Genomic DNA, 13,858 nt, shown 5'->3' on the forward strand with positions numbered 1-13,858 from the left:
TCCGGCCTTGGTGATCGTGTGATCTAACGTTGCAACTGACAACGCAGCACGTACGTAGCTGACGTTTCCGTGTGCTTTCGTTCCCGTGTACTGTGTTTGGCCTACTAAGTGGCCACGCCCCCTCCCGTGACATCACATTTCAAAGCCCTATAGGGGGGGTTTAACCCTTTACAGCCGATCGGAGCGGGCACGCTCTGTTTTGCGTAACTATTTTTAAATCCCGGTAGCTCTGCAACCACATAAGCTAGCGCAAAAACTTTTTTTGCATATGAAACTGGAGGAGTTGTACGTACATCTTATGCCATCAGCTTGTCCTAGGTCACGGTTTCCTTCCACATATAGCTTTGCAAAAACTGCATAAAAATCACTTGCAGCAACAAAAACATGATATTCCAGAAACACGCTTCGCCGATCCATCAGCTGTTTGTGACACTTCCTACGTCCATCAGCGCGAACTATCACATGACCGCATGACCTGCCCGAAACCGGAAGTGACGTCATTTTGCGGAAATGTAGTTTTTTTACGATCGGGGCCTTATGAGCTTGTGTTTTACTTGTTATGTGTTTTAAAAAGTTATCTTTGACTTTATGACTTTCTGTGTCGTTTCTGGGATGCTTAAGACTCATATTGCACTGCTGGAAATAGTTTATTTTGATGCATATGCTGTTATTTTGCAAATTTGCACTATAATATTTATTTTCGTTTTTCCTGCAGTATATAAAAATTGGTGTATTTCAAAAATAAAACTATGAAGACACTCAAAATAAATTTCCTGTGGTGGGAAACTAGTTTGTGTAACTTTTTTGTATTTACAGTTTTGAGGGATAAGCCTCTTAAATTTCTCTAACTAGAAATATATGTTAAAAAAGCAAAAACGATTTTCAATTTTTTTGTAGTTTATTGCACTTTTTTGCAATTTATGTAATTACTATGCACCTAATGCAGACATATTATTAAAGTTTGGGCTATAATGGTTGTATTGATGTATAGCAACTTGAAATGCTCCCAAAAATGGCTCCACAGCATGTAAAAATATAATATAAGCTCTGGCGAACTTCGTTCTATGGTAGGTCTTAAAGGGTTAACAATAGGTGCTTGTGTGTATTGTAACTATTTTCAGTAAAAGGCGGCAAGCGGAGGCCTAAGGCAGGGTCATTCTGCGGCTGGATTCAGTGCTTTCAGGGACACTGAAGATTTTATGGATTTTATCTGAAATTTAAAGGTTTGGTCACCATAATTACTATAATTTGTTTTTGCCATGCCCTGGCCTATCAGCCTGTTCTGTTTCTTGGACAGTTTGACCGTATGAGTCATATATTAAGGGACGTAATCACTCACATCGAGCCAGTGGAAGGTGCTGCACGTGACATCCTCATGAAGATGAGGAAACTTTATGAACACCTGCTGAGAAGTAAAATATCCTTCATCCATTATCTGTAACCATGTATCCTTATCAGGTAGCCTATCCTAGCTGGCTCTGGGTGAGACTCAGAGTACACCCTAGAAAAGTTGGCAGTTCACCACGGGGTACTGAGCTGATTACTCTGTGCCTATTTAAGGCTGGGGCTCGGATCTTGTCATCGCTGGATGATTGCGTGAGACACGGTAGTGTCAGTTTCAAGCTTTTGTGATTGTTCACGAGTGAGTTTGTCTTTTGAGATTCGTCTCTCTCTGTGTTAACAGTCTCTCTGGACCTGCTGCTGTCTTTCCTGTGTCAGAGTACGAGCGCGTTGGCATGTGGATTCGTGTGGTGGAGCGCAAATGTATGAGAGGATTTTTCCCTCACTTGTATATATCGTGCACTTTGTATAAACTGTCATATCAAACTTTGAATTTCAGTCTGCGCCTGAGTCCTCTCCCTACCTGTAAAGTAACCAATTACTGGGATTTTTTTAATCCTCTGGGGTCCAGGGTGCAATTGGCAGTTTTTGACTACTTTTGATTTTACCTCTGTATTTCACCTTTAAAAATAATTTATCTTTCCTTGTTTGTATCATTCTTTTCAGCACAACCTCACGTCTGAATTTACAGTTTTGTTTTCATTTTGATATACTGCATTAACAAAATTAACACAAGCAATATTATTATTAAAGTTATTATAATAATTATAATAATAATAAGCAATATTATATAAGTTGGTCAATTTTGTCTCTTTTTCTGTAAAACAGATTTATTTTTAGAATTAATATTTTGTTTCTAAGTGGAATTGACAGTTTAGTCTGTTTTGTTTGTTCTATTTTGAAACTTAAACGCTTTAGCGGCTGCCTTTTGTGTAGTTTGTAATATTTGCCTTTAATTTGCCTAAACTGAAGCCTCATTTTAAGTGCATCTGCCCTGTTGAACTTATTATGTGAAATAAATATTTAAATCAAAACAAGCTGCTGATTATTTCACATTTTACTTGTGAGCAACGGCACATTTAAATCTTACAAATATAGTTATTTGGCTTATATCGTGATATATATGGTTATCCCCTGAAATGAAAAAAACATATCGTGATATGAAAAAATCTGATATCGCCCAGCTCTACTTGGAAGTCTATTTTTTTTTTTTAATTTCAACTTGGATCTCAAACTTGGAAAAAGAACAACAAGGGTGTTACGGTTGCAGTTGTAACTAAAACAAATGAAACAATTGCCACAGCTGTGTGGTTTGTGAGAGAAAAGTACCCAAAACGCAGGGAGTGGGTTGATGTGAGTGAGCGTTTATTTACAGTGAGGGATATACAAACCAAAAGCGAGGGTGGTAAGGACAGAAGTAAGAAATGCCCTAAACTGGGAAAACTAATGAACACACCTGAAACACGTAGCGGGGAGATGCAGAGAAACACCAACTAACGCAGGCAGACCAACAACAAGCACAGGCAAACACACACTATACAGTATACACACATGGAGGGGAACGAGGAATGGCAAAACAGGAGGTAGGCACAGCTGATCCTACCTGATGTGACGAGACAAGAAACACAGACCTTAAAGGTAAAACAGGAAACGCATAACAAAACCTAAAACTAGAACTCAAGAAATACTAAAGGGCTAAGGAGCTAGAAAGAGTGAGAAAGAAACCAAAACACTACAGTGACGAACCAGGATGGAATCACCTGCCAACACGGACGATGATGCAATTCTACACTGCAATCATCGAGTCCATCCTCACCTCCTCCATCACCGTGTGGTACGCTGGAGCCACTATCAGGGACAAACAGAGACTGCAGCGTGTTGTGCGCTCTGCTGAGAAGGTGATTGGCTGCAGACTCCCATCTCTGCAGGACCTGTACACCTCCAGGACATTGCGGCGTGCAGCCCGGATCTCAGCTGACCCTTCTCACCCTGGACACAGTCTGTTTGACCTGCTCCCCTCAGGCAGGAGGCTCCGGTCCATTCGCACCAGAACCTCTCGCCATAAGAACAGTTTCTTCCCCTCTGCTGTTGGACACATGAACAATAACCACATGACTGTACCCACCACTAACACATGACCCTACGCTGTGTCACTGCATCATTCCATGTTTGGCACTGATCACCACCTGCACTCATGTATACTGTATATCATGTATATATCTATCTATTTAGCACTTTTAATTTTTATTTTTATGCTTATTTAAGCGTTATATGACAGTATGTTTGCACTAAGCACCGCAGCAATTTCCTAATGTTGTAAACCTGCTCAACATTTGGCAATAAAACCCTTTCTGATTCTGATTCTTCTTTCTGTCCAGCAGGGGGCGACTCATGTGGTTGTAAAGAGAAGTTTGATCATAACAATGTCACAGCTGATGGGCAAACTGGACTCAAACACAGAACTCAGAAAGTCAAAATTCATTGCGCTTATTTACGCACATATTTATTTAAAGTTATTCATGCAAAAACACAAGGCGAAGAGAGGAATAGTGCTTCAATAGTGGTCCAGGGAGAAAGGGAACCCACACATCCAAAAATCCATTGCAACACTCTGCTCACTACACCTCGGAAAGGAAATCCAGCAAACTGCACAGAAGAAACACACAGTAAATGTGTTTCCAGGAGAAACAGGAGCAGCACAGAGCAGGAGGCAGAAACTGTGTAGTTCAACAATCCAGGAAAGAAACACCATCTTCAGTAGTGACTGGTAATGAGATCATTGGAGACAACTTTGTGATTGCCACAGGTGTGTCAGGCCAGAGGCAAAAACCCAAGATGAGTCCCACCAACAAACACAGACCACAAAAAACGAATGCAGATAGTAGAGAGAGACAAAGATAAGGCAGAGAGACAGAAAAGAAATTCAATGAAGAGAACTGAGGGACAATAACAGCAGCAGCCTGTGAGGAAGTGAGCCTACTGCTCACTCACACTTTGCTGAGTTTATGGTCTTGTTTAATAATTCATGATATTATTTTTTTAAAGTCAAAGTTCCAAGTTAAAAAAACAAAGAAAGAAAAATCAGAGTATACTTTAGGGCAGGCCTATCTTATGACTGATGAGTTACTGCCATGAGTCAAGCAGTGAGTCAGCAACTTACTCGTGACATCTGGTTTCTAAATACCAAAATAGTGATGGTCAGTGTGTTCAGTTTGAGTCGTCCAGAGTTGGATGATGTCATGAACCTGCAGACTGAAGCATTATTCAAATAAAAATTTTAATTGGATTAGTCTACTTGTTTGTTTTCAGGATTACTCAAAGTTATGGAAAGCTCTACATGAATGTTATAATGAATGAACGAATGATGTTATGTGACATGGGCCTACTTTGACCTTCTGAGTGTCCAATTCAGATCCAGGGAAGTCTTTGTTGTTACAATTGTAAGACTGAATATTCAGACTTGTGCTGGAATCCAAAAATTTAAACTGTGGGTAGTAGGCATTTTTCAATTTTAAGTCTGGGGGACATGAAAATATGACACAAATGTCACCAACTAGTTTCCATAATTTAGAAAAAAATTTGAATGGTAACATCAGAGTAGAGCTGAAGGAAAATTAGAGAATCTTTAGCATGAATACCATCATCTCTGCAGGTTCTCAATCATCCAGGTCAGAAGGCCTTAAAACACAAATACCATTAGCTCTATAAAGGCGAATGGCCTTTCATGACCAAAGCAAAACCACAAGTCACTACTACAGGAACATATCCAGTCAAATTTAAAATGATGAATTCCATTCATTGCTTGATATCAAATCAAATACAACATTATCAACATATCGCTATACACAACACTAGTACAGTCCTTTAGGCGTAAAAAATAATTGACAAGAGAATCATTGGAATTTGTTGGAGTGCTACTTTAATGTTTCTTTAAAAACCCTTTGAACAGATTTAAAATACAATGTGAAATCTGAAAGAGGATAAACTAGAATAGCAAAAGCCTTTTCAAAGAGTCTTTTTATATTATTTGAAATGTTTTTTTGCTGACTGAATTTGAACTCAACATATATTACAGGTCTTTTTTTTTTCTGAGACGTGTTGCACAGTGGGAGTATGGCACTTCATGTAAATGTAATTAGGTATTCTGGGTAGGCCTGGATATCATTGAAGACCACAAACATGGTTGGTTTGGCAGTGTTATTTGTGACGCTGTCATACAGGTCTGAGGCACTACCAGATTTGGGGGGAGGGGTGATCATGCCTTGTCGTCCTTGGGTGTAGTCTCCAACTAGAACTCTGGCCTGGTACATGCGCTTGTGTCCATTGGTGTTGGGCTTGGCGTAGTTTCCTGCTGAATAGCTTGGGTCCACAGCAAAGTAAGAGCCGTTGCCGTACATCGCACCTGTGACCAAACAAAGTGAATGCTGTGGTTCAGTGGATGGGCAATTTTAAGTGAAATCTGACTGATGCTCCTCCACTGTGCTCTCTGGTACCATTGTAACTTCATTTACAAACTAATTTTTTGACACAAACCCACTTTACTGACTGAACTGGATTTTGAAGTCAAACTCCAGGATGAATACAACTTTTCTGTCTGACAGGTGCATTCTGACATGCACCTGGGAATTAGTGAAGTTGTGTGAGAAACCTCTTAGACATCTTTGTGAGCAGTGGCAGTCCTAGCCTGTTTGGCACCCTGGGCGAACACCTCTGTGCCCCCCCCCCCCATACACAAAACATATTAAGGATTGTACATTAACAAAAAACGGTTGTTGGAACCATACTGAATTTCACCAGAGAAACACACACACACACACACACACTCTCTCTTCGTGTGTGTGTGTGCGCATTGTATGCAAACAGCTACCAAACAGCCATCATAATTCGTCATACAATGAGAACAGGACAAATCAACAACTGACAATAACTAATTAATATTCAAATCTGTAACATAATGTATTGTTTGGAGTTTAGTCTGTTACTGTTAATATATTTACAATTTCTTCTTGGAGCAACTGTAACGCACATAATTTCCTGATTCTGATTGGTTCAGGATGACCTGCCATCATCCAATCACACATCTGCTTACCTGCATTTTTTGCTCGTTTCTCCTCATTTTTCCTCTTTTTTTCTAAACTGAGCACCTGATGGCTTTGAACTTTTCTTGTCCATCTTCCATTGGTTTTAATTTTGCACTCCAGTATGAACACAAATCCCCCAACCCGAGGATCACCACAACATAACCTAACACACCTACACCTTAGTTCACAGATTCACTTTGTCTAAGGTGCATTTCTGGGATTTCACACAACCCAGGATTCAAATCAGGAATATATGATGGGCTTGGATTCACATCATTATGAATGAAATGTGCTCTATTTGGAAGCAGCTGGCCCCTCCCCTTTCGACGGGTTGTGTGTGAGACTTTAAATCATCAAACTGTAAATTATGAATTTACAATTGTTATTGATCCTTTACCCCGAGTCCTAAAGTGTATATTTATTTTCTTACTCTTCTTATATTTATTGTTTGTTTACTTGCACTGCTGTAACTGGAGCCTCGTCGTCTCGTCTCTATATGCTGGACTGTCTGTAGCGGAGATGACAATAAAGTTTACTTTGACTTCAGCAGCGAGCACGCGCACCGAGGGCTCTCGCGCTCACTTTTGGCGTATAGAATTTCGAAATAACAAATTATAAGTCTGTATCATGATGTCTGGTGTTTTCGTGTTTGTTGATTTGTTTTTATTTAGTTTTACTTTGGTTGGTTATTAGACGCTGCTCCAGCCACCAGAGACAGAGGCAGAGGCCCGCCTTCCCTGTGCCTCAAGCAGCAGGCGCACCTTGCAAACGGAGGGCGCCCTTACTCCCAGCAAATGGGCGATAGAAAACCGATCGGTGCCTGTGACATTCCCAATACGCGCTGGCTGATGTCGGGGCAGCATGAGTACGAGCAATTTTTATTTTTTTTGCCGATACCCGTGATGTCGCCCCCCACCACGATGCCGCCCCGGGCAACCGCCCGTGTCAAAAACCACTACTGTTTGTGAGGACTGAAATTTGCTTTCTACAGTACTTGTGACGACCAACAGTCACTTGTGAGGACACACACACACACACACACACACACACACACACACACACACACACACACACACACACACACACACACACACACACCCTCACAAGTTTGAAGGCCTTTTTGAGGCTCAAAATTTGGTTTTAGTGTCAGTTTGGTTACCATTTTTTCCTGCATAGCTGCGGTTGAAGCCTTTGCTGTTGATCAGATGGATGGAGGTGTCAGTGGTGCCGTGAAACAGAAGCCGTTCGTTGTTTGTGTGTTTATTCTTTGTCTCCATTTGTTTCTTCAGGATCTGGTAGTTCTGCCACAGTGCTGGATTTTGCACACGTTCAATCTGCCAAAAGAGTCCAAACATAACATTAATTCATTCTCACAATTCTTCCCCTTCTTATGTCTGTTACTTTTCTCTAATAATATTTCTGTTCTTGTCATGAAAACACTGGGGTGGCTGTCTCTGTACATGAACTTTGAAACAACACAGGTCTCCCCAAGAGGATGGCCGAAGCTGCCTCCAGTAGTGAGTCAGTCCTACAGACTACAGCACAAATAAACATGTTTACAGATACAGAAAAAGGTTTTGGTCTCTTTCATAAGAATATAGAAGAGAATTCCAAGAATATCTACTTCATTGTCATTCAGAACATACACCAGTTAGTGCACATCAGAATAACATTTTGGTGCATTTACTCACCATCGAACTGTACAATATAAATAATAAACAAATCTAAATCTGTAAGGTATAAAAAAAATGTACATGTAAGAATATAGGCGAAGTTTTTAGAAAATATTAGGAAAATGAATATATTGCACAGCAATAATAAACAGCAGAAAAATATAGTGCACAATTTAAAAAAGAAAATTGCACTGTCCTAAATATAGTCATAACAACTGTACATGTCATATCTATCTATCTATATCTATATATATATTTTTAAATGTATTTAAGAAATACCACTTCCATGTTATTGATGGCTTTTGGAGTTTACTCTGTTTTTAACACTAAGAGACCATCAAAGAAGTCTGTGCTCCAATTTGTTAAGTGAAATTCTAGGTTTTTTTTTTTTTAGATGCCAGGTGAAAAATCTTTAAGCGCCTAAAAAGTCCAGTTGACTTCATCTCAAGCATGACCTGCATGAAAACCTACACTGACATAAATTATCAGGTATTTGTTTCTGTGGGATGTATAAAAAATTTAATTTCACACATATTTCATAAACTGTCTATGAGAAACAAACTCAATTTAAAGTTGAAATTTAGAACTTTAATTTTACTAGCCAATTATTTTTAACCGTCACAGTCATACAGTCTGCTCCGTGTATTTGTGGCTGAACATACACTGATGATGTTAACATGAAGTCGATTCTTTGTCAGTTCCTGCTCCACATCGTTGTATTCCTGAGCTCCTGGAGTCAGAGCAAACAACTTCACAAGGTCTCCTTTCATGTCCTCCCAGCAAGAAGGCAGAGCACTGTCATCTGTAAAGATCATTGGAAGAATTCAGTTTAAATAATGTTGTGCTACACTAATAGTTTTCACATACTTCATATGTTTCAAAGGCTTTTATTGACAGTTACATGACATTTATGCAAAGAGTCAGTATTTGCAGTGTTGCCCCTTCTTTTTCAGGACCTCTGCAATTCGACTGGGCATGCTCTCAATCAACTTCTGGGCCAAATCCTGACTGACAGTAACTCAGTCTGTCATAATCACTTCTTGGAGTTTGTCAGAATTAGTGTGTTTTTGTTTGTCCACCCGCCTCTTGAGGATTGACCACAAGTTCTCAATGGGATCAAGATCTGGGGAGTTTCCAGGCCATGGACCCAAAATGTCAACGTTTTGGTCCCCGAGCCACTTCGTTATCACCTTTGCCTTATGGCACGGTGCTCCATCGTGGTGGAAAATGCATTGTTCTTCACCAAACTGTTGTTGGATTGTTGGAAGAAGTTGCTGTTGGAGGGTGTTTTGGTACCGTTCTTTATTCATGGCTGTGTTTTTGGGCAAAATTGTGAGTGAGCCCACTGCCTTGGATGAGAAGCAACTCCACACATGAATGGTCTCAGGATGCTTTACTGTTGGCATGACACAGGACTGATGGTAGCGCTCACCTTTTCTTCTCCAGACAAGCCTTTTTCCAGATGCCCCAAACAATCAGCAGTGACTTTGCCCCAGTCCTCAGCAGCCCACTCACCATACTTTCTGCAGAAGATCAATCTGTCCCTGATGGGTTTTTTGGAGAGAAGTGGCTTCTTTGCTGCCCTTCTTGACACCAGGCCATCTTCCAAAAGTCTTTACCTCACTGTGCGTGCAGATGCACTCACACCTGCCTGCTGCCATTCCTGAGCAAGCTCTGCACCGGTGGCACTCCGATCCCGCAGCTGAATCCTCTTTAGGAGACGATCCTGGCGCTTGCTGGACTTTCTTGGATGCCCTGAAGCCTTCTTAACAAGAACTGAACCTCTTTCCTTGAAGCCCTTGATGATCCTATAAATTGTTGATTTAGGTGCAATCTTAGTAGCCACAATATTCTTTCCTGTGAAGCCATTTTTATGCAACGCAGTGATGGCTGCACGCGTTTCTTTGGAGGTCACCATGGTTAACAATGGAAGAACAATGATTTCACGCATCACCCTCCTCTTAACATGTCAGGTCTGCCATTCTAACCCAATCAGCCTGACATAATGATCTCCAGCCTCGTGCTCGTCAACATTCTCACCTGAGTTAACAAGACGATTACTGACATGATCTCAGCAGGTCCTTTAATGACAGCGATGAAATGCAGTGGAAAGGTTTTTTTGGGATTAAGTTAATTTGCATGGCAAAGAAGGACGATGCAGTTCATCTGATCACTCCTCATAACATTCTGGATTATATGCAAATTGCTATTATAAAAACTTAAGCAGCAACTTTTCCAATTTCCAATATTTATGTGATTCTCAAAACCGTTGGCCATGACTGTACTTTAGGACTGTGGTTACCTGTTCTCAGGGTTTTTATAAGTTTTCTTTTTTATTAGTTTTTCCCTCCTTTTCTTTAGAATTCTAAACATTTTAAGGGAAGATGTCAGAACTCGCCACTTAGTCTTTCATGAAGGTTTTACTTTGGAAAATACAAATGGTTACATAAGTACTACATGCACATAAGTGACTCACCTTTAAGGTCTTTCCGAAGAAGCTCTACATTACGCCTCTTTGCTGTAACTGCTTTTCTAAGTCCTGGATCAGCGGTGTACGTTTCATTGTTGATCTTGATCTTCACCTTTTGTTTCTTCTCTAGCGCCTCCTCCAGTTTGAGGTTGGTGTAAATATCAAAGGCCACCATTGAGCCACTGCGGTCTGGATACTGCCACTCTACCAGGCTGCTCACTAACAAAGCCTGTCTCTTTGAGTTCTCCGCCCTCTCCACCTTTCGGATGATGTCCCTGATGGTCATCAAATAGAAAAAGCAGTTAGGACTTTGCACTGAACATTCTTGAAATACATTTATGTCTCTGTTTGCTGACCTGACTGCAGACTCAGCAGTGAACACGTCTCTGGTCAGACCCTCCAGGTGGATCTCGGGGTCCTGGTCCTCTGCTCCTTTGTCCAGACGGATGCTGACCGTCAGTTTCCTCTGCAGAGCCTTCAGCTCCTCCATGTCAGCCTGTGACAGCTGACTAATGAACGGGTCAGAGATGGTTTTCTGTGCCTGCTCAGCAACAATCAGGTCATTAATCCTTTTCTTGGCTTGACTCAGAGCCTGCAGGGTTGGAGAAATCGTGGTACATTTTAGTTACAGGCATCGACACGTTTTGATAAAATAATAATCGCCCATTAAAACATTTACTGGGAAAAAACTAGTCCTGAAAAGCTCCTGATCAACAAGCTTTGACGTAAATAAATGTGAACTCTGTGAAAAATCTGCAGGAAGCTCCAGAAGACAATTAAAATATGCAGATGAATTATTAACTTAGTCTGATATATGTTTAAATCATACAGCTCGCTGAAGGCTGACGGCAGCCGTCCTTTAAGACATGGAAGTGATGTCTGCAGTAGACAGGGGTGAGTCTAAAGGGGGACATGAGGTGTACTTGACCGTATTTGTTTCAAGGCTTTTGTAACATTTTTCAGATTGAAAATGAAATAATATAAAATACTGTGTTAATTAAATTGCATTAATTTTAAAAAATATAAAAACAAAAGCTTTTTTCACAGGGCATCAAAAACGTAAATGGGTCATTAAACTCTGAGCTAATGGCCTGAGGGTTTTTAAATATTGCAAGTTCTAAAATAGAAACCAACGAGCAGTTCATTCTTTTTTTCCCCTTTTAAATATTTATTATTGCTCTTTAATAAGACAAATGCATTTCTTATCCGATTACTTGATTAAGCAATGATCAGTACAACACTTGCTAAAATAATCATTAGCTGCAGCCCCAGTTTAACTTGCACTTCTTTTTATATTGAATGTGCCCTTTCTCTCTAAACTGAGAGAAAGGGCCTGGCCTGTGGCCCACGATGTAAAATGTTCTCCATGGTAAATTATTTGTAAAGTTTGAATCTGACAGAATCTGAGGGGATTTTTTAAAACCATACAGGCTTTGATTCATTGCGTCTTTTGATTTAGCACAAAAATTTGCAAGTTCAGTTATTTTGTTTGATGTGGGAAGCCTTGCCCTGCAAAATTTTAAATATTGTTGGAATAAAGTATAAAATGTATGTGTACCTTGTTGTCGTCGGCACACAGCTGAAACACTGTGGGCTCAAACTCTTCCCTCTCCAGAACTAAGTCAACAGGGCTGGACTCTTCTGACCCGAATCCCAGAACTGAAGCGACTTGACGAATTTTTGCTGAAACAATAAAACAATAATAAAACTACATGTATACATAATAAAGCCTCATATAGCCTGAACTTTAAAATAAACAACTGATTCAGCTGACCTGATGGGCTGTTTCGCACTCATTTTATAGGTTAGCGTTCCCGCAATCTGTCACCATCACTTTTGGCTACAGTTCTTATCTAATGTGTTTATGTAACCATGTGCAACCAAAATGTAAAGAAACAAAGAAAAAAATAAAACAGAGTGTTGTGAAATGTAAATAAAAACCAAATGCAATAATTTTCAACTAACAACAGAACATAAACTTGTTAAATATTTAGACTGAGGAAATGGACCACTTTAAGAAAAATATGGGCTAATTTTGATTTTTATGGCAGCAACATGTCTCAACAAAGTTGGGGTAGGACGGGGGCAACAAACGGCTGGAAAAGGAAGTGGTAATAAAAACAAAAAGCTCGAGGAACATCCTGTGACTATTAAGTTTAATTGGTAACAGGTCAGTTTATTAATGGGTGTAAAAAGAGCATCTTAGAGAGGCCGAGTTTCTCAGAAGTAAAGATGGGCAGAGGTTCACCAATCTGCAAAAAACTGTCTACAAATTATGGAAAAATGTCAGAATAATGTTTTTCAGTGAAGCGAATCTGGAGAAATCTCTCTGATAAGGTGGAAAACACTGGATTTTCTTAATCTTCATCTTGATCTTCAAGCCATCAGGCAGCGCTGCATTACAAACATGATTCTGGGATGGAGATCAGTGCAGAGGCTCAGGAACACGTCTGTAAATCACTGCCTGCATCCACACATGCAGGTTAAAGCTCCATCATGCAGAGGTCATATGAGAATATGATACAGAGATGCTGCCATCTTCTCTGGATCAAACTTCATTTAAACTGGATGGAGGCTCTAGGAGTATGCTGAGCAACTAGAATCCTTTTATGAGACAAGGATGGGACAACATTCCTCTCCCAGAAGTCCAGCAGCTGCTCTCCTCAGCTCCCAGACATTTACAGAGTAAAAGAAGAACGGATGCTACTTAGTGGGAAACGTGGCCCTGTCCCAACATTTCTTGAAATGGTACTTTTTATTTTTAGTTTAAACACTTGATATGTTTTCTGTGTTCTATTGTGCAGATCATTCCATTTATTTATTTATATTTCATGCAGTGTCCCAACTTTTTTGAATTTGGGGTTGGCTGTAGTGAATGTGAGACTGTTATTATTGTTATTATCATCATCATATATCTATTTATATTATTACATATCCAATTCCTTTGATCTACAGAGTTCTAACGCTGCTCCATAAAGGCAGTGACATTTTCCTTTATCACTCTGACCCACAAACGTCATCCTGCTGCAGGAAGAGCATGCCACAGCTCTAAATATAATCATGGGACTAATGGATGCCGAAAGAAAATTCCCTCTCAGATGCATTACTGCCTTCAACACATTGACCAAGAATGAATTCCAAACTATTTTACATATTTGTGATGTGCTTTTACAGACTTTCATCTCCAGTATAGAGCCAAAGAGCTGTACAGACAGGTAAGATTATTGTGAAATGCTTTTCTTTCATTAAAAAAAACAAAAAATGAGGATTATGTTTTGAGAAAATTTTAAAAT

At 39.9% G+C, this 13,858-nt stretch overlaps 1 protein-coding gene across 1 annotated transcript in view; it reads right to left on the minus strand.

Annotated features, from left to right (window-relative positions):
* Nucleotides 1-3,818: 3,818 nt before the first annotated feature.
* LOC309719123 (protein mono-ADP-ribosyltransferase PARP14-like) overlaps nucleotides 3,819-13,858 on the minus strand; it is a 29,281-nt gene continuing 19,241 nt past the window's right edge. The window contains exons 18-23 of the mRNA XM_082554992.1: nucleotides 12,124-12,248; nucleotides 10,922-11,157; nucleotides 10,572-10,840; nucleotides 8,758-8,897; nucleotides 7,582-7,756; nucleotides 3,819-5,743 (exon numbers count right to left, since the gene is read on the minus strand). Of these exons, the coding sequence (XP_082411118.1) occupies nucleotides 5,463-5,743; nucleotides 7,582-7,756; nucleotides 8,758-8,897; nucleotides 10,572-10,840; nucleotides 10,922-11,157; nucleotides 12,124-12,248 (1,226 nt within the window). The 3' untranslated portion in view covers nucleotides 3,819-5,462. The remainder of the gene's footprint in view (nucleotides 5,744-7,581; nucleotides 7,757-8,757; nucleotides 8,898-10,571; nucleotides 10,841-10,921; nucleotides 11,158-12,123; nucleotides 12,249-13,858) is intronic.

Source organism: Aulonocara stuartgranti (assembly GCF_965226115.1).
Source record: "Aulonocara stuartgranti genome assembly, chromosome: 12".
In the NCBI taxonomy this organism is placed as follows: domain Eukaryota; kingdom Metazoa; phylum Chordata; class Actinopteri; order Cichliformes; family Cichlidae; genus Aulonocara; species Aulonocara stuartgranti.